The sequence below is a fragment of the Echiichthys vipera genome, assembly GCF_963691815.1.
Source record: "Echiichthys vipera genome assembly, chromosome: 5".
Lineage (NCBI taxonomy): Eukaryota > Metazoa > Chordata > Actinopteri > Perciformes > Trachinidae > Echiichthys > Echiichthys vipera.
In genome coordinates this window covers 11,773,671-11,798,382 of record NC_139830.1, presented here as the reverse complement: position 1 = coordinate 11,798,382, position 24,712 = coordinate 11,773,671, and the positions used below count along the sequence as shown (strand labels likewise).

The following is a 24,712-nucleotide window of genomic DNA, read 5'->3' as shown; positions in this document are numbered from 1 at the left end:
GGGTCCTCCACCAGAGCCCTGCTCCGACGCTGACATTTCATCTCCTGCTTTCACCCCCTGTCACTCTCAGGCTTCACGCCAAGATGGAGGAGGCCGAGGGGAAAGAAACAGAGGAAGAGGGATTGGGGAAGAAGCATGATGAAGGACTAGACGATAGGGGAGAAGAGTGGGAAGGAAGAGGAAAGAAAGAAAGAAGGAAAGCGAGTAAGAAAGAAAGGGAGAGAGAGCCCGGAGAGAGAAGGGCTGATGGATGATGGTGGAGCCTAGTGTCGGGAGCGGCTGATTAGGAGTGACGGCCGAGTGTAAAGTTCCTGCCGCAGCCGTCGACGTTCCCACTGAGGGAGGATGTGGAGTGTCAGGTCCGTTTGATTATGAATATGCCAATGCTTCATGCCATGAATCAAAGGCAAAGGGAGAGAACAGAGCAAGAGAGAGCGAGAGAAAGAAGGAGGGCGATGGATTGAAAGATAGGCAAGTGGGTTGTCGGGAAGAGGGAGGTGAAATGCTTTCATATTTCTTTTAAATGTGCAATGTGTATTTCATCAGGCTCTTTTCAGGCACTAGAGCAAATGCTCAGTTTATCTGCTTTGCTCAACGAGAACCCATAACTCTTGGAAACATTAAGGCCCCTAAAGCTGTCGGCAATATCGAGCCTGTCCGATCAGACACTTTTTAGAACTGAAACTACTCCATCCCGGCTCCATCTACTGGGGAATTCTGATCACCACCTCCACCCACTCATACTGCTGCACTCTATTAAGAGTTTAATCTCACACCTTTGGTCATCATTGCATGGCCTTTGTTGGAGGAAAAAGACAAAATATATATAGTATTTTATCTTTTATGCTTAAGTGTTTTGGCAGATTCTCTAAAGCAGACAAATGCTTTGTTTAACAGTCAAGCAGTAAATGATTCACACATCCAATCCAATGGATTAGATGTATTAATGATTGAAACTTGTAACCATCAGTCTGGCACAGATTACACTTCAAAAACCTCAGCCATTGAGCCACTTTTATGGATGGTGAGCCAGGTTCATTAGGCCACTGTTTGACAATGCTGTGTGTGTGTGCAGTGTTCAACTTAAAGGACAAGAGGATAAACGGATCCACATTTTGCTCTAAAGTGATTTTTCAAAGGTTTTATACTCCCCTACTCCTTTGTATAAAAGACAACCCCCAACCCACACACCTCCCCAAAACCCCCTTGTCTGTCCCCTTGGGCAGTGTGTGTGTGTGTGTGTGTGTGTGTGTGCGCGCGCCTGTGAACTTGCTTGTTGCTGTAGCGTCGCTGTGGGACCAGCAGTTGATTGGCTATCTTCAGATGTCAGTGATGCTGTGAGGGCCTTAATTAGCAAGATGCATTTTCAATTGTTGATCTTTATCGGGAACCAGATGTTTGGAGGGAGTAACTAACCCCCCAGTCCCTCCGCCAGTGTCCCAAAGAGACTGTTACCCTCACGATGATGTAAAGCAGCCCCCCTAAATATACCCCCCCCCCCCCCCCAGGCCCCCCATGCCCATTTGCAAGAGCCCTGCTTCTTTCGCCAAATAAGCAAACATATATTCAGAGCTGCTGGATGGACAGGGCGTAGCTCAGCTGGAAATCCCCACTTAAACCCTTTCATGTGAATCAGAGAGGGGATATGTCGATGTAAAGATGCAAACAAATCAAAGCACAAGGCTCAAATACTCAAGGCGAAATACTACAAAATAATATCATGTACAATATAAACATTCAGATTTCTTTGAAAAGGAAAGTGGTTCTGAGGCCAGAAACAGACAGTCCAGTCCAGTGCGTGATGGGCTAAAGCCATGCGAATGCTGGGTGAAGTCAGTTTTAAACTGTTATGCAGCCCATGCATTAATTAGGGGATGGGGTCTGTTTGGTAGAGGTACAGACACATGGCAGTACTGTAGGTTAAAGAGGAACTTACCCAAGTTCTATGATCTGGCAAACGAAACTGAGGGGCGGAACAGAAGGAAAAGAGAAAGCAGTCAGAACCAGGAAGTGACGCATGAATCAACAGCTTTTGATTGGACACATATGGGTACAGAGGGAATGATGGGTCCCATTGTGATTAACTTTAAACGAGCAACGAGCTGCCTATCTGCAGAGTTATGGCGCTGGAATTATAGGAGGCTCTAATAGTTCCCAACACTTCCTGGTGTTCAATATGCTCATTATAGCAGGCTACAAATACAATGCCAGTATGTAATCTAAGCCAGTATTGCTTAGCAGTAAAATGTCCTGCCAGGAAATAAAAAGCTGAATCACTAAAGGTTGAAAAAAAAGTTCCAGTCCCCTCAGCTTTGGAACCTCTTTTTTTGATATATGGTTCAATTGTGAGTCAGGTGACTGAAAACAAACCCCCTCAAAAGTATACAGAAGGGCCCCTTGCCTGGTCTGGGTTAGACCTACCCGGGTCTGGTGTTTCTGGGAATGATTTGTGTGTCCAGACATCATAAAGTCATAAAGATGGCCTAAGCACTATGTTAGTGTTTCTACTGATAGGACACCTCATTAAGGCGTGTAGGATGGCCATGTGGCTGCTGCAGGCTGGACCCATGCAGCAGTCTGGACAGGGGACATAAATCAGACAAATGAAACAGCCTGTAAAAACCAGACGTGAAACGGCCAGAAAAGAGGAAAAAAAAAAATCATATGCCTGAGAAAGTGGTGTTTTCACTTTCCGACGGACCGTTTTCACCCGCGGGGGAAGATTGAACAAATGAATGTCAATGCAACACGTCATGGACACACGTACACATACACCCGCGTGCACATGTGCACACACACACACACACACACACACACACACACACACACACACATACACACACACACACACACACACACACACATATATATGTGGAGTCTCACACTGAAAATGCTGGCAGAGAGAACCCAGGGGCAGAAATCATTGCTTTAAGAGCATATCATTTTTTATATTGTAATCAAATATATTTTATGGGAAGACGTGTCAGAGTGTGCCCTTTCTCTCTGCCACATCTGTTTCAGATAGCCAACAACGGGTTTAACAGGCAGTAGTTTGGATAAGGCTGGAGCCACAAACTAATCCTTATTAATCCGGTTTGGTCAGCCAGGGACAATCATTCTGAATTAGAGTTAATTTTAGAAAGAGTCATGCTGCTGTCACATCTGTAGATATGGGAACCGAACATTGAACTTGTAACAGTGATGTTGCCATGGTTACATGACAAGAGTCATCACATCATAACTATGGCGAATTAAAATGGGCATGACTGACCAAGAGCTAGATCCAGAAGAATTAAGGCTGCTGTTGTCTATTAAATCAATCTTTGCTCAATAAAGGCATCTGTAATCAACTTTAAAACTAAATTAACAGAATAACAGCTGCCAGGTTAGGATGTATAGTTGGACTGGTGAGTGTGTGATTTAGTCTAAACCATCTGTGCATTATATGTGCCATCTTTTTCTAGTCCTTCTGAATGCCCCAAGTTGTCCCAGTTCCCGCTGATGCCACAGTCAGAACCTACCTGTGGATGGAAGAGGAAACCTGGAGCTGGCCGCATGTACTTGTCTTTCAGAGTCTCAAACGGATCGCTCATTCTCCTCTTCTCAACCCTGCTAAAGGTAGATTTCTCTTAACGCATGTACAACACAACAAATACTGGTACACTTATATTCGGTATTACAAAAAAATAAAAATACAATTACCAATTACATGACACCAGAAGAGTTTTAGCAGTATGAAAACATCTTTATACTCTTGTTGTTCTGTTTATACATGATGTAAAGTTGTATTAGTGACTTGAATTATGGTTAGGTAAGCTACTGGGAATAACAATACCTGTAGATGGGGTCCATGAAGAAAGGGGTGGGCCTGGCATGTTGTAAAGAGGTGTCAGCTTTTGGGATGTCCACCACTGCCTTCTCCTCCTCATACCCCAGGTTATTCTTTGTCTCCTCCTCTCTTGGATTTCCTCCACGGCCCCTAGACCCCAGGCTCAGGTCTAGCGGCTGATCCTGACCAAGGGAATGGGAGGCCCCTGGTTTGGAGGGGGCAAATGTGGCAGACTTCTCCTCCTTCCGCTTAGTAGTGAGGTCAAATGGTGACGCGGATGAAGATTTGCCCTGGGCCTTCTTGCAATCATCAGCTGGAGACTGTGGCTCGCCCTTCAGGCCTGGAGGTCTGAGGTTCCTGTCTGCGAAAGGGTAAACTGGAGGAGAGAATGCTGGGAAGAAAGGCAGAGGGAACATGGAGGGGTAGGGCAGTGACCCAACCTTCTTATCCGGCAGGCCAGACAGCCCGGTGGAGCCAAAGTACTTCTCAGCAATGGAGGCAATGGCCTTAATAGAGTCATTCACAGCCCCTGTTACGGCTGTGTGCTCGTCCAGCGAGGATGGGATGAGGGAAGGGCCTGGAAAGTCTTTAGCAGCACTGCTGCCTGTCAGGCTTGGGCTCTGGGGGGCTCCTTCACTGGACTTCCTCTTGGGGCCTTTGCCATTTTCACGAGCAGCCCCCCTCTCCCTCTCACTGTCCATGTCACTCTCCAGCTCAGAGCCCGATGTGCTCTCCAGATCACTTCCACTGGGCGTGCTGACATCGTCTAGGTCGCTGCTCTCGGACTGGTCACTCTGCTTGTTCCGCTGCTTTGTGGAGGATGAGGAGCTCTGTGTGTATTGCTCTGAACCTGGCATTTGGTTGCCATGTGCGCCACCATCTTTACGTAGAGCCTTTAGGAGCTCTCGGGACTCCTGAAATCCAGGGCTTGGAGACAGCAGTGGACTCTTACTCAACTCTGCACCAGGCCCAGCAAGATGGGCTGGTTGTCTGACAGGAGAGGTGGCAGGAATGATCGGTGGCCGGTGGTAGAGTCCAGATGGGAAAAGGCCAGGGAAGCTGAAGGGAAATGCTGGGGCAGCGGGGAAGGTAAGCCCGCCGTGGTGGCGACTGGCCCCAAAATAATCAGCCAGCCCAGCACCACCGTGGCCCATCGCCAGAGCTGATTTGTCCAAGCCAGGGGCGCCAGGGAGTGGCATACCCTGGGCAAACAATCCCCCTGCTGTGAAATGGTTTTTCCCTTCACAGAAGCGCCGGTGCTTATTGAGGGAGGATGTGGTGCTGAACATCTGCCCACAGTCCTTGCACTTGATCTGAGTACGGCAGTCAGCGTGCATGCGCTTGTGGCGGCACAGGTTAGAGAACTGGGTGTAGGACTTGTGGCATACCTCGCCTGCAGGGACACAGAGGATATAGAATGCATCAGTACACACACTGACCCCCCCTCCCCAGATACAAAAATAACATCACATGATATGACATATCTAGTTAACAAGCTTCAGGCTGGCTGAGGCTAAGGCAGAGGAAGTACAGTATGAATGATCTGCTTCCCATCAATACTCTGACAACAGTTTTCCCAGCAAAATAAGGAGGAGAGGTGGGTCCAGATCCTGGCATTGTAAGGGAATGTGTTTGGTTGATGGTGTGAGTCAGTTTCTGCCACTCATCACCTGCACATCAAACCAAATTCCCAGGCATCTCCAGCCCCATTGTCCTCCCAGGGACGCTCCCAGGGAGTCCATAAACAATCATACACACACAACACACACACACACACACACACACACACACACACACACACACACACACACACACACACACACACACACACACACACACACACACACACACACACACGGACATGCAGGCATATTCGCAAAATATTCACATAACACAGACATACAGATACACACACACACACATTCTCAGCCGTGTGCAGTACAATGGCTCTATTTTAAGTTTGTGAAGGAAGCGGAGTTGAATGAATCCTATCCTGCAGTTTGGTTCCCAGGGACAGGTCTCACGTCCTCTACTGCCCCTCTTCCCTCTTCCCCCTCCAGGCCTCTCTGTCACCCCTCTCACCTTGTCCCCATAGCCGGGTCCCTGTCGGCCTGCGCTAAGTGACCTTCCCACAGTCAACCCCTGCTTGTCTGTTGCTCTGACTGACCCTGGGTGACATACAGTGGCAACACCCGGCCCTGAGACAAAACCTCACCGTCTGACATTATCTATCGCCATTATTAGTCTGTCAACATTATCTACTACCAATAGATGATTTGTTCGTATTTACAAAGGGTGATCGTAGCCAAGTACTTGTGTTTTCCCATGCTCTTTTCTCTTGCCATTCTAGTAAAAGTCAAGAATGCAGTTCATGAAAGGGGGAAGAATTTGTTGTCCCACCACCTAAACTTGAGGATTTAGGCCTTTGATCATTTCACAATATCAGAGAGCAGATAGAAGCAGCTCTGGATGATTGATTTTGCTCACATTGTTATGAGATCTTTAAAATGTGGATAAGGAAGTAGTTAGGCACACTCTTTGATTACACTTCTGCATACTTTGGATGCTTTCCAGCCACAAGGTGCACAAGAGGCAATTTAAGGAGAATAAAAGGAAGAGCGGGAAACAGTATTGTGGAGACAGACTTAAATAAACACCCCAGAGGAACCCCAAATGGGAATGTTTGAGCCAAGAGCAAATGCAATCTTATTTTTTTTTTTTTAAAGTCTATTTTAATGAATATACCAAGAAATCTACATTAAAATGATGTGTATTTGTGGCTTGGCTTTGGTAGATACAATCAGGACACAAAGGTAGTTTAAAACATTCTGCAAACATCTGGTGAAAGAAAATGATGAGTGCCTGATTCCTTTGATTTTGCACATGTTTCCTGTCTGAAGCTGTGCAGAGATTAAGAAATTTGGACACTGTTATATTTGAATACCTTTCAACTGATTAAAATACATCTGTTGGTAGTATGTCCACTTGAAAATGTAAGTAACACATTTTGTGTAAAATAAAAGATTGTATGATTTACACAATGGACTAATAACTTTTAATAGTACAAGTAGTACAATAGTACAAGTAGTTATTAAATCTGTCTAGTCAGTGTGTGTGTGTCTGTGTCTGTGTTTGTTTGTGTGGGTGTTTGTGTGTGTGTGTGTGTGTGTGTGTGTGTGTGTGTGCTTCTACAAGTATAGCCACATGGCTTGAGCAAACTACAAGAAAAAGCTCTGCACCATAAATCATTTAGTTGTGACATTTACAGACACACACATGACAAACTGAGTGTGAGATCTGATTCACTACGCGTGTGTATTCGTCAGCTCTTAATAAACTGAAATAAAATATTATAAACACATTCCTGAGAGGAGAGCGGTGGCTAAGTGGTGGCTAGAAGAGTGTCGAAATGAATAACCCTGCAGCCCTGAGTGCCTCACTTTCATAGAGAAGACACATACACACACATCCTTGACACATTGCGTGCTCTAACATACAAACAGAATCATGCAGTGCATACAGTACAACACTGTCCAAAACACGTACATGCCCTTCAAGAGATCTCGCACAAACAAACAGTTCGGACACACACACACACACACACACACACACACACACACACACACATACATGGTCTCTCCCAGGCAGACGTCATGTTTGAGGCTACTCTGTCTTTTTTTTTTTTGAAAAACAGCCATTAGTTGTTTTTAAACCTGCATATTTTCTGCTGATTACAGCAAATGAACTCCTATTCAGAGGGAGCTCAGGGAAGAGGGCTGTACATGTGGTTGCTATTTGTGAGGAATGGTGCATGTGGTGGAGGGAGAGAGAAGAGAGGGGAGTCAGAGGTCTGCAGCGGAGATGCAGTTACTCTGGCCTATATATATATATATGTATATATATATATATACCATACATACATGTATACACACACATATGTATATATATATATATATGTGTGTGCGTGTGTGTGTGTGTGTGAGTGTGGTAATGTGTGTTTGAGCAGGAGAAAGAGTGTGTATTTGGTGTCTGTAGGTTTCATTGAGCTTGTATGTGTGTGTGTGTTGGTGTGAAGGGTCAGGGAAAGAGAGACGGGGCAAAGGGTGAAGGTCATAATGCTTTAGGCAAAGGAGATCAGATCCGTAGTGTGTAGGTGGTGCAAATGTGAAAGGTCAAAATGTGTTTAGGTCTTGCAGGATTTAGCGTTTACTGAGGCGCAGGGACAAAAAAAAGTGCATGTATTTGTGTGTGTGTGTGTGTGTGTGTGTGTGTGTGTGTGTGTGTGTGTGTGTGTGTGTGCGTCTGTGTGTGCGTGTGTGTGTGTGAGAGAGAAAACAACGTTAGCTGTAGCGTTAATAGCAGGTGAGGCTGGGTCACAGTGAGAGGGAACAGTAAGGTTAGACCAAGAGGGATTGAGTCAAATTACATGCTAGTTTAAATGCTGTTATCACCATATCAGCACTGTGTGAGAGTGCTGATGCAGATAAAACCCTTGTTTTAAGAGAAATGGTGCTGCCACTCTAAATGCAGCTACTATATAATCCCATACGTAATTTCTGTAGAACATTACATGGCTGACTCTTGAAAAGAAGCTGAGGAAGGATAAAAATGCATTTTTGCAATAACATCACAGTTTTTCTATCAAAGGCAAGTCACAAGCATATTATTATTGTTATTATTATTATTATTATAACGTACTGAGGAGACTTACATAGGTAGGGTCTTAGTGACTTACACATGAAGGGCTTGACACTGCTGTGGATGTGCTTATGCTGTTTGAGGCCTGAAGACGTTGCGAACGTCTTGCCGCAGTCAGAGCAGGCGTGGGCCCGCGCCCCAACGTGCTGTGAGCGGATGTGCCTCTGCAGGTTACTGGGGTCTGTGAACACCTGCTGGGGAAAGGAACCACACACACACATGGGGGAGTTACTATCTGCTTCTAAAAACAGAAGTGTAATTAAAATATCCCATGAAAAAAAACCATTAGACAAACTCTGCTCATTAATTCAATATCCCCTCCAAAAGTCATCACTCTACCTTTGAGCAGTTTTCACATTCATAGTGCTTGCCACTGTCATGCGACATCTGATGTCGGATCAGGTTAGATTTCCAGTTGAAGGCCTTGGGACACTGATCACACTTATATTCCCTCTCCTCGGAGTGGGACAGAGTGTGGGACTCCAGACTGGAAACAGAACAGAAAACAACAATGAGGCTTTAAACATTTGCTTCATACGGTCATACAGTTTATCTGACCGCTCCAGCTCCATGTGTGTTGATGGGGATGAAAATCAGTCGAAATTCTCCCTAAATAAATGATGTGTTATGTGTGTATGCATGTGTTGGCTATTCATTTACCTCTGGACATCGGGGAAGACCTGGTCACACTCCTTACACTCGTGTAGACCGTGGGACATGTGGAGGGGTCGCAAGTCTTGAGGTTCCTGGGCCTGCAGGTCACTGTCCCCTCCTAGATACAGCAAAATAAGAATTTATCAGAAATAAAATCAATACACAATTCGTTTATCAGAAGTATTTCAAAATTCAAACAGCCTTAACTTAAAATGCAAACTATGTAGTCTTGCATTGCCACAGGCCCGGGTCAAATACTGAGTCTGTGGTCAAGTCTCCTACAAGTTACATTGAATCTCTTGTTACTACATCTGCAGTATCAAAAGTCTGAAGTCTTGGATGAATAATATAGGATGAATATATTATTCACTGCATTAATTGTTGTCATTTCTTTCCAAAGTGTCATTGTTGTATGATCTAATTTTCAGTGGTAGACAGCATTAGTGTCATATTCTCCCATTTCCGCTACACATCCTTCTTGCCACTCATCAGTACCCACCGTTTACAATAGCATGAAAATAGCCCACTTACTTAAAAATAAAAGTCAAACCTGGGCTAAGGAAGGAGGAGGGGGGCATCCCACACGGCTGCTTCTGGTGGTCCAGCAGCTGGTTGCGGGACTCAAAGTGCTGGTCACAGTCCTCACAGCGGTACTGCCTCTCCTCTGCTTAGTAAGAGAGAGAGAGAAACGTTAGCATGTTATGCATTTAAATGAGGTGTAAGTGTTATTCAGATCTTAGCAAATGGACAGAAATGCATGATTGTGTGTGTGTGGTGCAGACCATGAATATCAGGAGCCATGGTGTCGCATGAATACTCTTCAGCCTTCATGAAAAGTAGCAGCTCCTCACCGGGGAAAATCTCACTTGTGACTTTGTAGAAAATCTGCAACACACACAGGGGATTATGATTAAAAAAGTTTTTATATCACAGTTTAATTACAAAAGTCAAACAAAACAATACGGACGGATATTTTGCAATGCTGAATTTGCCTTTTTTGGTGTCTCGTAAACACGTTGCAGCTGTTTTTGTTTTAAATGCATTTTTTCTCACTCATTGCCCATAACTGCACTGCAATGCGGGCTAAGCTTTAAACCAGCAGAGGTCACTTGGAGTTTGTCTCGCATTGCCAGACCTCCACACTGTTGTGTCAGTGTTGGAGTACGGTCTGGCTACGTGAGTTAACATTCTAGTATTAGGGTAAAAATGCTCTGGCTTGTTTGTATTTCTTTAAACAAATCAAAATCATATTGGGTGTGTGAGCCATGTGCAAGATGTCAAACTTTATACCTGCACTGTACATCTGGTAAGCTAGATTACTTGAAGTAGCTCTTGGTTCTTTATAAACAAACACATACACACGCAAATCTGCTACACAATGCTTGCCACACAGAGGACTCAGCTTGTAATTAACCATCATGTAAGACATCCATCTTCATGAAAACTAAATTAAAGGTTCCATATTATGCTCATTTTAAGGTTCATACTTGTATTTTGCATACTTTGTGTGATGCTTTAATGTTCAAAAACACTTTCATTTTCTCATATTTTCTAACTATGCCTGTATTCACCCACTGTCTGAAATGCTCTATTTTAGGGTCTGACTCTGCTCTGATTGGTCAACGTTACTAACATAATTAAGCATTTCAGTGATGGATGAAACTTCCAAACAGTGAGATCAATTAAGAGGTAACACCACTTCTAGGTGACTACAATTCCACTTAAATCCTCGTATTTCTAAAGCTTCAGCATTACTATATAAATAGTCAGCTTGCAGATTTCATTGCATTCATCGTAGCTACAATAGTGTACATACAGAGCGATTGTGAAACAGTGCGTATTCGGAGGGGGTCAGTCATTTTAAAGAATTAGCTGAGAGACCCTGGGAGTGTGGTGCTTCCCATGGACACACAATAGCCTTTCTCTGCAGAACAATCAGACATTGCGTTATTTTTGGCATGCTTTGGAGATTTAACATATTACCTTCCTCTACTACATCGACATGACAATGATAATGGGGGGATTTATTAGAAATGCAATACGTGGGGGTGGAAGGTGGGGGGTACTTCTGGGAAAGCAAGGGTTACAGGTACACTGCTTATAGACAGAATTTCTGGCTCCGCAGAGAGTTATGATACATATCTCGGTAAGAATAAAGATCATGATGTATTCTGTCGACTATGTTATAATTGTCTGTGTCATTGTTCTAACTTCTGGCAAATGATATAATACTCAATATGACACTTAGTTTTGGCTCCACTGTGACTTGCTGAAGCACAGGAAGTTCCTAGGCTGAGAGTCACTGGAGTAAAGAGAGCTCAAGTAAGTATAAAAGCAGGGTCTGACCAAGGCAGAGCTCTTGCATGTCAATAACTGAGGAGTGATTGGTGCACAGTAACCGATGCAGCTTTGTGGTAGCATGAAAGTATGATATAAATTCAAGCATTTAAAAAAAGAAATCCAAGCAGCAAATGAAAGTCAGTGAGAGGGTGGCAGGCACTACAAGCCTGACTCCCATTACAGCGCGAAACCAGAGTCATTATAGTTATCCAGAGCAGGGAGAGACACATTACATATCAACCACCAAATTCAATGCAAAAAATATTCTTGTTTTCATTTGAGACTACATTTTAGTTTGAAATTATTACATTTGCATTAATGTAACCGCTCCAGACAGACCAAGTTTGACATTTTTTTGCAGTTCAAATGCCTGGTGCTGCACCTCCATTGTTTCTAAGAAAGAATAAAGGGAACTGAACTTTGAGGGTCCGGACAGGAGCTTTAATCCCTGACATACCATACTCCAACCTCTATCTACACCATAAACAAATGCTTGAACGTGGATGGAACTTCAGAAATGCATGCATAGACAAACAGACACAATCCTTCCTGTGCCCGTCACCTCTGCAAGGCCACCAAAATATTGTGATTTAGAAACAATCAAGAAGAGGTTCAAACAGACATGTGAGTCTGCGGGGATTCCGCTCTGAGAGACTGATAGCGAGACTGAGGAAGGAGGCTCTGGAAAGCTACCAGGGCGCGGACCGAGGCCTCGGAACATAAAACTTAATGGACACTGTCAAAACCACTTTGTCCATAAATACAAGACTGCAAGTTCATGGTGAAGTGCAACTAGAAGTCTGTAATTCTTGTATGTTTTACAAATAAGAGGAGATAATTAAGAAACACATAGTGAGAACAGACAGGTGAGTTTTTCAAACTAGAAGCAAACATCCTTTTGCTCAAGTTTCAGTGACCTCTGACCTTCCTCTTTTAAGGATCAATAAACATTCTTGTTGCTCTGTTTCTCTGTACTCGCTGCACGAGGCGCTGTGTTTCCGAGTAGTGTAAGAGTGCACACACAAAAAGGCACAGGAGAGCAATTAAGAACACGAGGGGAATTCCCCCAAAAGCTCCACCGAGGACCACCATAGATAAACAGCGAAAACACACACAAACAAAAAAAATGGCAGCGACTCTCAGAGAATGAAGTATTGAATTCTTAGGTTCATCTTTAGCATGTAATGACACACACACACGCACACACACACACACACACACACACACACACACACACACACACACACACACACACACACACACACACACACACACACACACACACACACACACACACACACACACACACACACACACACACACACTGACTGCCAGTTTAACAGTGGCTTAAAATAACAGGTTTTTCTGTAGATAAGATAGCCAGGGGGTCTGAGTTCACACTGAGAAAGCAAGGCCATTTCTTGCTCATACTGAAAACACAAACAAGCAGAAGATATTATTTCAAAAGATTTCTTCCAAACCATTTCTTCTTTGGAAATACCCATGAATCTGTATGTTTTCACATTATCTGCTCTGCACAGACTGTAATAGTAGTCAGGGAAAAGAGTCCCCCACTGACTAAATTTTATTGGAAATGCCGATCAACTACATTCTATCTATCTATCTCTCTATCTATCTATCTATCTATCTATCTATCTATCTATCTATCTATCTATCTATCTATCTATCTATCTATCTATCTATCTATCTATCATCTATCTATCTATCTATCTATCTATCTATCTATCTATCTATCTATCTATCTATCTATCTATCTATCTATCTATCTATATATCTATCTATCTGTTTATCTGTCTGTCTGTCATTTCTCCATATGCATGTGCATTTACTGAACTTACTACTTATTTGTCTTTCTCTAAGGTCATAGGTTATAACAATGAGAGGATCAAAGGCTACAATCAGACTGCTTTGTTACCTTGACACCATTAGTCATTGGCCGAGTAAACACAGTCACATTTTCCCCGGTCACACCCTGTTGGCCGACTCCTCACTCACACAGAGCTCATTCGGCAGGTATGCCATTCACTGACGCTGCTGTCCTGCCACAATGAACTCTCTGTCTGGGTGCAACTCTTTGTGCAAAAACTTAAAATCTCAAGCTACGTTAACATCTCAAATCTATAGAAAAAGGATGGTGCTGCAGACCCACAATCTAACGCCCGCTACATTGTAGGAGCACAACAGCAGCAGTGCATGTCAAATATGTTGCAACCTCCCTGTGGCTATCAGGGTCATGCAACATGTACAGTATGTTTGGCAGTCACCATCACTTGGCTTCTACATAAAACCATTTTGTGACTTAGATAGCAGTAAAGAGTACGAACACACAATGTGCAGCTGCTTCCAGTAAATTGGATGAACATGTAAAGAAGCCAACATGGCTATATTCACGTTAGATTGAGCTGTCGGAAAGTGACTTCATGAAGAAACAGAAACTTTCTGGTATCTCATGAATGACATGTCAATGTCTGGTTACAGGTGTTTTAGTCCTTTAAGATCTCAATAAGTAGCATCCTGTGAAAATGATCACTGTTGGATTTACAAGATTTTCTCAGGACAGTTTTACATGCGCAATCTTTTCCCCTTCTTTTTACAATCAGCTGTTATCTCAGTGAGTTACAGTCACCTCCAGTGCATTTACATAGTGAAAGACTGTCATGGTTTTGCTAATATGCCCCTCAGCCACTTCATCCCACTCAATACTGAGTGAGAATCAATAGAGCGAATGAGATTAACGCTCATATCCCTCTGCACTGTCTTATGAAAGGCTCTTTAGGGCCTCGTTGGATGATGTTAATTACACTTTTAATCCATTTTCCTTTCAATTGAATCCATAGAGTGAGGAATGCAGTGGAGGGTTTTTTCAGCCCTAATTACCCTAATTATCTTAACGACAAAACATGCTGATATTGGAAGGGTCTATGTGAGGAGTGCGCTCAGGCTCCGTTGTTCAGTTCAGTGCATCAGCAAACAAATGAGGATAATCAGGACGGTCAAAGGCTAAAGTTGGATACAAACAGCAGGTTGCGGGCAAGAGTTTAAAAGACGTTCTAATTACAAATTAGCTTAGCGAAGATTCTTTTTTCATTAACTGTTTACTCTGAATACTAAATCATTTTGTTTGGTATGTTTTTTTGTAATTGAAACCAAAAACAAATAAATACTACTTTTATAGTGAATAGGATCATTATCAGAGAGCTGTTTTTGATTAGTAAAGGACTCCATTCAAATGTTGGAGTTATTGCACACTGAACTAATTACAGATTTCAGTGTGACTCACAAACTGCGACACCTGCCATCTCCTTCCTCTTCATTCTTTCTGGTTGCTTTCCACTCTGCAGTGTCAAATATATAAAGCAATAAAAACAGGAAGGTCATACAAATAAAGGCTGTCCTTGTTAAGTTTGGTTAAAAATGTTAGATGTGCCTTTAAGTCTGGTATTAGAGAAAAACAAAAAAAATCTGTAACACAATGTTTTACAGCCGTTTAAGTTTTTCCCCCCTTAGGAAAAAAATAATTACTTTAGAGAAGATATTAGTTTCAGTTGTAGCAACTGTTGAGGATGTATAATCTTAAAGCTAGAGCTGACATTTTGTTAACATTTACAGAATCTGTTCGATTAACGTGGATCTACTGTATTATGCCGTTGTAGAGCTGACAGGATAAAAACGAAACGTAAGAAAGAAAGAGAGAGGTGAAGGAGAAGAGGGATTCTCAACAGCTCCTCCAGTAAGAAAGAACAGGCTTTTTCCTCTCTCTCTCTCTCCTCACTCATTCATTCCTCTCTTACCCTCCTGAGATTGGTCATAAAGTTTTATGATAAACAGAACTGGGTCAGAAATAAGAGGATGGGGGCCACTTTTGCTCTCACGCTGGCAGGGCTAAATTGGTGCTTGAAAAGAACCAGGACCAAATAACGACCACCACACCTGGAAATTGCTGTCGTTGTGAGACATAGTCTTAAAATAAATCATGCAACAAGTCATCTCTGCTGATGGCACAGAGTGAGAGGAGTTGTTTAAATTTGGTTCTGAGGGAAAGATTTAGCAGAACAAGTAATATGTAAGCCAGGGGTAGCTCGGTTTGTGGAAGTCTGGTGACGGTACGCGTTGTGCGGCGGGTGTGTAATGTGTGGTTTCAGGCTGGGTTTAGACTCAGCACTTCTCTGTGGCAGTAAAATCAGGTAATGTGTGTTTTAACATTTCCAGCTCGGAGTGAGGAGCATGGGGAGTCATCTGGACCACAATGAACAATTCACAGTCCTCACGCACACACGCACGCACACACACGCACACACACACACACACACACACATATGCGCACACACACACACACACACACACACACACACACACACACACACACACACACACACACACACACACACACACACAGTTACAGGTGTGTGCACACATTGAAACACACTTCACACACTCACACACATACACACAGACACACACACACAGACACACACACACACACACACACACACACACACACTCACACACATACACACACACACACACACACACACACACACACACACACACACACACACACACACACACACACACACACACACACACACACACACACACACACACACACACACACACACACACACACACACTATCAAAAACTGACAGCAGCTTTACAAGACCACCCCCTCCAGTCTATTCATTTTAACCATACAGCAGGCATTGTGAGACGCTACAGTGTGTTTTCAAAAACACCAATGTTGGCCGGAAGGCTTAAAGACGGCACATTGTGCTGTGTTGTGACAGTGTGTAATAGCTAACAATCGCCTCATCATAGCCATGTCCGTGACCTGTCGGAGCCTTACACAGCCACCCGAGCAGAACCACAGTGTTGACAGCGAGTCACACCTCGTGGAGAGCGCAGCTCAGGAAAGCTCTCTCTGCTTGTTTGTCTGCCTCTTTTAAAAGAGAGTGGGTAAGTACTTCTGAAAAGCGTCTCCTCTTCTTTCCCCATTTCCCATTCTGTTAATGTAAAGAGTGTGAGCTATCGGCTCTCTCGACCTCTTCCTTCTTTACTGAGAGGGTGAGGATGACATATGCATGTGGAGGAAGGGTTTTTTTTTAAATTTACTTTAAAGATTTTCTAATTATTTCAGGGCCAATCATTCCAAATGTATCCGTCTCAATCCCAGTTTACATGGTTTATTAAATACTTCTGATTGAAAATTCAACTGGTGCCTGACAAGTAATCCAGGTGGCCCACCAGTGAGAAGTGATGACAAGCGTGAAGACTAGATTAGGTTTTTTATTTGGATTATGGTATGCTCTGTGCATGTCAAATAAAGTTAATTCTCTTGTCTTCCTGCCATGTTGTGTGTTTCTGCGTAACAGAGGCGTGTGGCCATGGGATTACTAAGGTGAACAGGCCCCCATGTGTGCAGCACGTACCTCTCTGTACAGCCAGGTGAGCAGCAAAAGGACTGTGACATTCCTGGCATATCTAAGAGTTTATATCACAAGCGTGACTGGGAAGTGTGTGGAACTATCATCTCGGCGGGCAGCCTCTGATCCTGCCCTGTGGTCCTCGCAAGGCAGAAGCCAGAGCACAATTACAGAAAGAAAACACACACAGATAGTGAGGAATATCTGCGGTGCAGTGTGGGGGAGAGCTGTGTGTGTATGTGTGTGAGAAGAACTGAAGGCAGGGTGGGCCAGCCGCTCATGGGACTATCTGACTTGGATCACAATAACACTTTTTAACACAACAGCACGCAGACAGGACAACCATTGGAAAATACAGGGAAGCCTTTTGGCATCAGAGCTATGTAAAAAAAAATAAAAAAAAATAGCAGGTTCACAGATCTGAATGACTCTCTAAGTTGCACTTGATTCATCCAGCCAGACAGCAAGATTCAGAGCACATCGCCATGTGGGAGTTCGAAATCAAGTCATCCACATGTTTCTCTCTCTCTCTTTTTTTTCTTCTTCAGATCATATTCATCTCCTATTTTGTTGAGGTTGTTTAGCCTGGCATGCTGCGAGTGTCTCCACGTACCTGATCATCTATCTGGCACGCTGTCAGGTTATGCTGCTTGGCCGCAGGGGCAAACTGGATGTGCTTCAGCCAGCTCCCAATATCTGGCTTGCTGGCATCCACGCAGAATTTTACATGGCCTGACCTGTCCAAGATCTGCAGAGAGAGAGAGAGAGAGAGAGAGAGAGAGAGAGAGAGGAAAAGGGAGAGAGGGAGAGAGATCAGACTTTGATCAGTATCAGTCCAGGTTACTGTGTCCAAACACTGACTAACCACATACCTCCCACAGAGAAATAAGACTCAAATGTTAGGAGCTGGTCTTTGGTGCCACACTAACGCACACACACACACACACACACACACACACACACACACACACACACACACACACACACACACACACACACACACACACACACACACACACACACACGCACACACACACAGACACACACACACACACACACACACACACACACACACACACACACACACACACACACACACACACACACACACACACACACACTTGAGTCAAGTATGAGCAAAGTCTGTTAATGGGCAAAATGTCTTGGTAATATAAAAAAAATTTTGTGGTAATTCTTATTTTCATTTAAAAAAAGGTATTACCGCAACATAATACCAATAAATTCAATAGAAACGAAAATAAATGTATTATATATCTGTGGCATTTATTTATTTTGGATTACCCTTGAGGGAGATTTCAAGGAATTATGTCATTTCCATTGCAGTAATAAAATAATGTCAATTATATGAATAAGTTTTTCAGCAAAAATAAATCAGAACCAATTTAAGATTATCCCCAAAATATATGAATCAAGTCATTAATAAGATTAGAAAAAAATAGAATAAAATAAAACAAGAGTGCAAAAAAAAAGTATGTATTATAACGAATTTCCACTGATTGGTCAGGTATTATTTGGTTAAGAAAAACGAATTTTAAAATATGCTGCTATTTTTCCTGGATTTAAAATGACTTATGTGACGTTTGAATTCGTTTCAGAAAAAAAAAAGTTGTATTGAAAAAATGAGAAAACCATGGCTTCTAACAGTTTGTTGAATTTAAAATTCTATTACTTTTACGATATAATAATACACATAATAATACAACAATATCAAGAAAACTACTTGTAATAAACGAACACAACATTTGTATTACCCTCCTACACAACAGCAGCAACACCGCATCCAGAGACCAAAATAACAATAAAACGAATGATTATGCAAATCATGAGATCACTGCGTTGTGATTGTTTACAAATCATCTCTACAGCGTTTCTCTCAACGAATTGTAAACAGCATAACGTTGTTTTAATGTGTTTAGTTTTATTACGGAGCAGCTGTAAACATTTACTGGGAAACAAATAAATTGCAGGAAACCGCTGATAAGAAATATGAAGACGCAGCCGATTGTTGCGAAGCAAAACGGAATCTGTGTTTCTGTCTTTGTATTAACTGCCACTGAATAAATATTTAGCTTACATAAAGCCCTTTGTCTGGACTAACACTGGATCTGCCCATCCATCATGCACAAACACAAACACAGTATTTTACTAATGTAACTGTCAAACTAAGTCAACAACGAAATGAACCTTTTTATTTATTTTTTACTAACGATGTTTTAGTTTTTGTCCGGACAGTCTGTTTCCTCTTACCGTTGAAACCCTTTTGCACCGGCGTGCGACTCTGAAAACCTCTTGGGAGAATAAGTGCGCTGCTAACTGAGGCAAAGTGATGAAAACTCCGGTTTTAAGAAAATAAATAAAAACGACCAAAAAACTCGACTGTCAAATAAAGAAATACAACTATACAGATTGTCTGTGCTGCAGCGCGTCTTCCAGATTTCCGGCACTGCAAAAAGAAAAGCGCCGGTGTTCTGCTGTTTGTTTCGGTAGCGGTGTCTCTTCAGGTCTCCAAAGCCGCAAGACGAGTCGTCTCCTCGTCGGTGCGACTGTCCCTCAGACACCGCTCGGTCGATAAAAGTAAAATCCTCTCTCACTACAGGCTACTGTCTGACGGACACCGCTCACTCGGGAAATCTCCGCTCACTGTCCTACAGACACCGCGGGTCGGAACTTAAAATCACCTCCGGTAACATCAACTTGTTCCCAACTTTTCGCTGTGCGTGCGCTTCGCTTGGTTCGTCCGCTCCTCTCTTGTCACCCCTCCTGTCCCGACGCACCCAGGTGTCCTCTAGTAGCCATTCAACTTTTCATTTTCTCTTCCCCCCCCCCCCACCCCCCCCCCCTCCTCAGCCGGTCGGGATGTGTCGTCTATATGATAGCAGGGAGATTCAAGGGGGGAGGGGGGGTTGGTTTCAAGCATCGCCCCCTACTTTGCGCGTCCCCGGACAGTTGGTGTGATGTTTCCCTTGTACGCATTGTCTCATATAGCGAAGGATCCGGCGCGTCTATCCCTCGAGCACAGAGAGAGGCGACTCAAAAAACACGGGACTGTCTTCGCTTCTGTCCCCCCGGTCGGAAGCGACTCCTCTCCGCAGTAAATTTTAAAGTGACAGGGGCCCGGGGTTGGAGAGGGTGAGCGGGGTCAGGGAGAGGTCGGGATGAACTACACACACAGGCAGCGCGCTTTAATGAACCGACACCAGCATCAAAGCGCCTATTTATTATCCACGTTTTCTCAAACTTTTCCAAAACACTCTGCGCCAGTTCACGGACCGTTTTTATGACCTTATATTATTAACCTAACAGAAATGAGTTTTTCTATCGATTTTCTTCTTTTTCCTTTTTTTTAACTTTTGAGTAGCAGTTAGAGTGACAACAATAAGAAAAGTGCGAACTATGATAAAAAACAGTCACCTTATTCTCTAATTGTGCTCGCCTAAGTTTCGCTTGGGGACCCCCATGAAACCCCATAAGGACTATTGGGAGTCCCTGTGCCACAATTTGGGAAACACTAGCCCAATCACCTGCTTTTCTCTGACTTGCTGTAGGTTGTAACTTGGTTTCCTCCCAGAACCCCCCTTTGCGCACATGCACACGCATGCACACACAATGACTAAAGTATGATATTTTTTTTATCATCAAACAACGAGTTTTTATCAAATATAAAACGACGATAAGACAAACCAACAGTCCAACTTCACAGTGTTTGACCAATTCTTGAAATAAAAAGCGGAAATATTGTCTTCTTTCCTCGCTGCTCTGGCCTCTGCGCACCTGCTTTCCAACAGACTCGGAAGCATTCGTTTCATTATTATTAGTGTTTAATATAGATTTAAACGCTTAAAGCTCAATGCGATACTGTGAATAAACCGACAAGGGTATAGAATAATAAAGAAACGTCCTCGTTGTCAGTGAGCGGAGTTTATTAGGCAGCTCATAAAGCTGGAGAGGACAGGGCTTTGGCTGATGAGAGCAGATGATGATGGATAACGCCTCACACTGTGACATTGACCTTCCATCCCAGATAATGCCTATTGTTTTACGAAATCGCGGAGCAAATGTGCAGGAAGGACAGGAAAAATCATGTGTAAATAAGGCAGGACCCCGCCACCGATTCCCATCGTCTCTCGCTCCTTGAGAACCGAAGAGAGACCCCGGTCCGCCCGGTCATTGATTTCCTGCCTCTCCTCGACTTGTCCATTGTTGGAACCCTTTTTAATTTAGCCATAAATTGGGAAAGCTCAAGTCGAATGAGCTGTTCTATTTTCTTCCTGTCAGGATGAGGGATTTGTTTTATGATGCATTGTGTATTAAATACAAGTAATCTGGGAAAGTGATTGCTTCACGGCCTCTCCGGGTCTGATCGAGGATCCTGATAGAGAGAGGGGTCTGAGCTCTTTTCTGAAAAGGAGGAAATGTCTGGGAAAAAAAGGAGGATAAACACGCGGGGTTAGTTTGTGGTAGCACCGGGGGTAAAGTGGGGTAACAGTGACAGGATCCCCATAAGGCTGGAAACAAGAAGACATGTTGTACTTCTGCCCCCTGTCAGGAGATGGCGTGCTCAACTGAACTGAACTTTTTTTTTAAACACTTCTGAATGGATAACACTTCAGATGACAATGTGATATTAAACACGAGCGTGGCACTGGGAGCTTTTGTAAAACGCTCATCATCAAATATTGTGGAAAATAATCACGTTCAGAACAAACTGAATGAATAAAAATATAATTTGGATGACTCAAATGTCTATTTATTGTATAACACTGACCTTAGCTCCAGTCATTTAATCTAAATAAGCATGTTTGGAAGTTTTCGGGGTGTTTAACTTTTTTTTTTCTTTTTTACCGAATCCAACTTTCCTTGTTGGATGACGTGTTGGTCGTTATTTCTGAGCTTTTCTTGAAAGCACCTCAGTTTACATCTCTCAGTTGTTAACAGTCCGCTTTATCAGTCAGCTTTTGGACTTAAGACGGGGGTCATTTCTTTCTCGTTGGTGCGATTTGCAGCACAAAACATCTACATTAAGGCGTCAAATTGCTAGATGGGACATGAAAGATTCAGCTGTATGGGCTTGAATATATAATCACCTGAACAGAGCGGCTATAAAGATCTCGAATCTACACCGAAAAGACCGATGGGGGTGAATTTAAAACGCTTGTTCATTTGTATATAAACCACGAGAATGATTTGCAAAGGCGTATAGCTGTAATTTATATTTATTTCACCAATCCGCCATAAGCACCGTTCTGATGTGCTGAGATGAAATAGATCCGTTTTATCTGAATTATGCCATGCCTTTGTCATAATGGGTTTGACATAGCTACTAAATAGCGGTGTGGAAAAGCTGTTTATCAACAAATTACAAACCAAACGCATGCATGCTTCAGGGTATGTTAGTTCCGACTATATCATGCCACACAGCATTTCATACTTATTTAAGGGACTCTTAAAACATACAGCATCCGCGTAATGTTTAGTGCTGAGGCTTTAAAGTGCTGTGGAATTCTTGAAAGGAGGTTAAATTGCTTAAATGGGCCCATGCTTATTTTGCTTGCGGCTTTCTTGTTTGCTTTACGAGTTCAGTCACGTAAAAACCAATTCATACATGAATGTGGACCATTTTTTATGATCAAATAGCTCCATATTTTGCTTGATCTGCAGCTTCATGGGCTATAGGCCTGTTATCATTCTTATTCAAATGATTCTTTGAATTTTCAGGCACATTGTTTTAAAAAATCTGGTATAAAAAAAGTCATTTGGATGTTGCTGCTCCATCTAGAACCATGTGAAGTCAGATGGGACAGGCTTGAGAAGAGGGGGATTCCCGTGTGGGTTGCAAACTGACTCCAGCCAGTGAGCTGCAGAGCCTATATGCTGCAGCCCAGGGGCCACATGGAAACACTGTGTAGGCCTGTGTGGTGCATTCCAGCACATCCTCCAGGAGAGCGGAAAAAAAGAAAAAAAAAAGGAAGAGAGGAGAGAAAGAAAATATCACAGCCAAATTCTCATGCAATAGTTCTACCATTCATGGCAAGACCTCCCATTGACACCAGCAAAAAGCGGCATTAAGCCTCCATCGTGACTCTGTATACACATGCCCCCCCTGCACATTATTTTTTTGCCCAAATGTGCGGTAATTCAATGAAGTGGTAAAAACTCATTTAAAGCTCAAATGAACGGTTAGCCTAAAGTTTGCAAAACACTCTGCAACTTTTTCTTTAATTAACATATCCATCAGCCAAGATTAGTGCACAATACTGTGCAGCTTTAAGTCCCTATATCAAAGGATAGACCTGGTGTCCATATAGCCCAATTACCATTAAAACAGAGCAGAGGAAATGAAAGGGGAAAATGTAAATACAAAAATTTCCTTGGGTCTGGAAGTAGGCCCGTTGTGAGCGGCGTGTTAATCTCCACCTCAGTAATTTGGTTCTGCGGGAGAAGACAGAAGCCCTGCTGCTGTGCCCTGCACTTCATAAATCACTGCTTTATGTGGACAAGGTCAGCGCCCCACCTCCACCTCCCCCTTCCACCGGCCCCTCCGCCATGTTTACCCGGCCGCCCGGGGGCTCTCAGGACCAGACCGGCTCACTTCTAATTACTTTGGATTATTTTCATTTGCCGGGGGTTAGCCAGGCATTCCGACAGAGACAGAAAGAGAGGGATGATTTCTTGACAAATTCTGTGGCCTGTGAGGAACAGGCCTGGCATGTTTGCTGAATTAGCACCCGGTGATTTTGCTTTGGCACTGTCTGTTCCTGTCTCTGACAGCTCCTTACAGTGACAGTGAAAAATCCTTTATTTCATTTGTAACCTAAAAATAGTTTTCTTTCAGAGTAGGGGGTTCTTCCAGTCATCCAGTTGTGCTTCCATTTGTATCCATGAGGGCGGACATGTTTGTTTTATAGATACAAGTGTCAATATTGGAAGACGACAGGGAATCACAGGACATGATGCTTGATTGAGAGGATTTATGAGGAGACACAAATGATCTCATCTTATTTACCAGTTCAGAGAAGGACCTGTGAGAGAGACTCCTCGCAAAGGGAGATTGTGCTTTTTCCTCAGTGAAATGCATTCATTTACCTAAGCTACAGACCAGTAAAGACAGAGAGAAACACATGTAAAAGATTTATAATACATTAAAACATTAAAATAGCAGAATCCCCATAAAATACTACGCAGAATCTGTGCGGTTGTTTGTGCCACAGAAGCAGAAGAGCTGGATTAAAAGTTGCTTAAGCAGGGCCAATAAATACACCAATATCTTGGCCATTCCTTATTTCATTAGAATGAATGTGATATCTAATGTTTCCTTTGTTTTAGAGAGATATATTCCTTATGATCTAAAATCAACTGACAGCACAAAGACAAGCTCACTGCATCATAATCAAAATTATCTGAGCATCAGGACGAGGGGGTTGAATGTAAAGCTGGAGAGCGGATTGATCAAAATTCAAAAGTTAACTAAGGGCGCACTCACACTGTCCATCCGTACCGTGCCCCGTGCTTTAGGGTACTTGTCCCCCCCTCCCTCTCCCCCTGCGGTCCAGGCTTGTTTGTACTCACACTCCCTGGGCCTCGGCGGAATGCTTCTTGCCTGCCTATACGTCATCACGGTGTAACACGTCACACACATTGATTGACGTCATCACGATGCTTTGCTTTGTTTACAAATCTTCCCATAGACCTCGGAGTTCTTGTGCGTCTTGTCCAACTGTTTTTGAATAT

General features: G+C 43.2%; 1 protein-coding gene across 12 annotated transcripts in view; it reads right to left on the bottom strand.

The window, feature by feature from the left end:
- The window catches only part of mecom (MDS1 and EVI1 complex locus), a 133,195-nt gene that overhangs the window by 9,735 nt on the left and 98,748 nt on the right, over positions 1 to 24,712 (bottom strand). The window contains exons 3-11 of one of the 12 annotated variants that reach the window (XM_083914615.1): positions 17,577 to 17,711; positions 9,964 to 10,066; positions 9,732 to 9,845; positions 9,188 to 9,299; positions 8,867 to 9,014; positions 8,541 to 8,721; positions 3,836 to 5,222; positions 3,522 to 3,612; positions 1,937 to 1,963 (exon numbers count right to left, since the gene is read on the bottom strand). In XM_083914615.1, coding sequence (XP_083770741.1) covers positions 1,937 to 1,963; positions 3,522 to 3,612; positions 3,836 to 5,222; positions 8,541 to 8,721; positions 8,867 to 9,014; positions 9,188 to 9,299; positions 9,732 to 9,845; positions 9,964 to 10,066; positions 17,577 to 17,711 — 2,298 coding nt within the window. The remainder of the gene's footprint in view (positions 1 to 1,936; positions 1,964 to 3,521; positions 3,613 to 3,835; positions 5,223 to 8,540; positions 8,722 to 8,866; positions 9,015 to 9,187; positions 9,300 to 9,731; positions 9,846 to 9,963; positions 10,067 to 17,576; positions 17,712 to 24,712) is intronic. The other 11 variants (XM_083914620.1, XM_083914621.1, XM_083914622.1 and 8 more) reach the window with 11 other exon arrangements.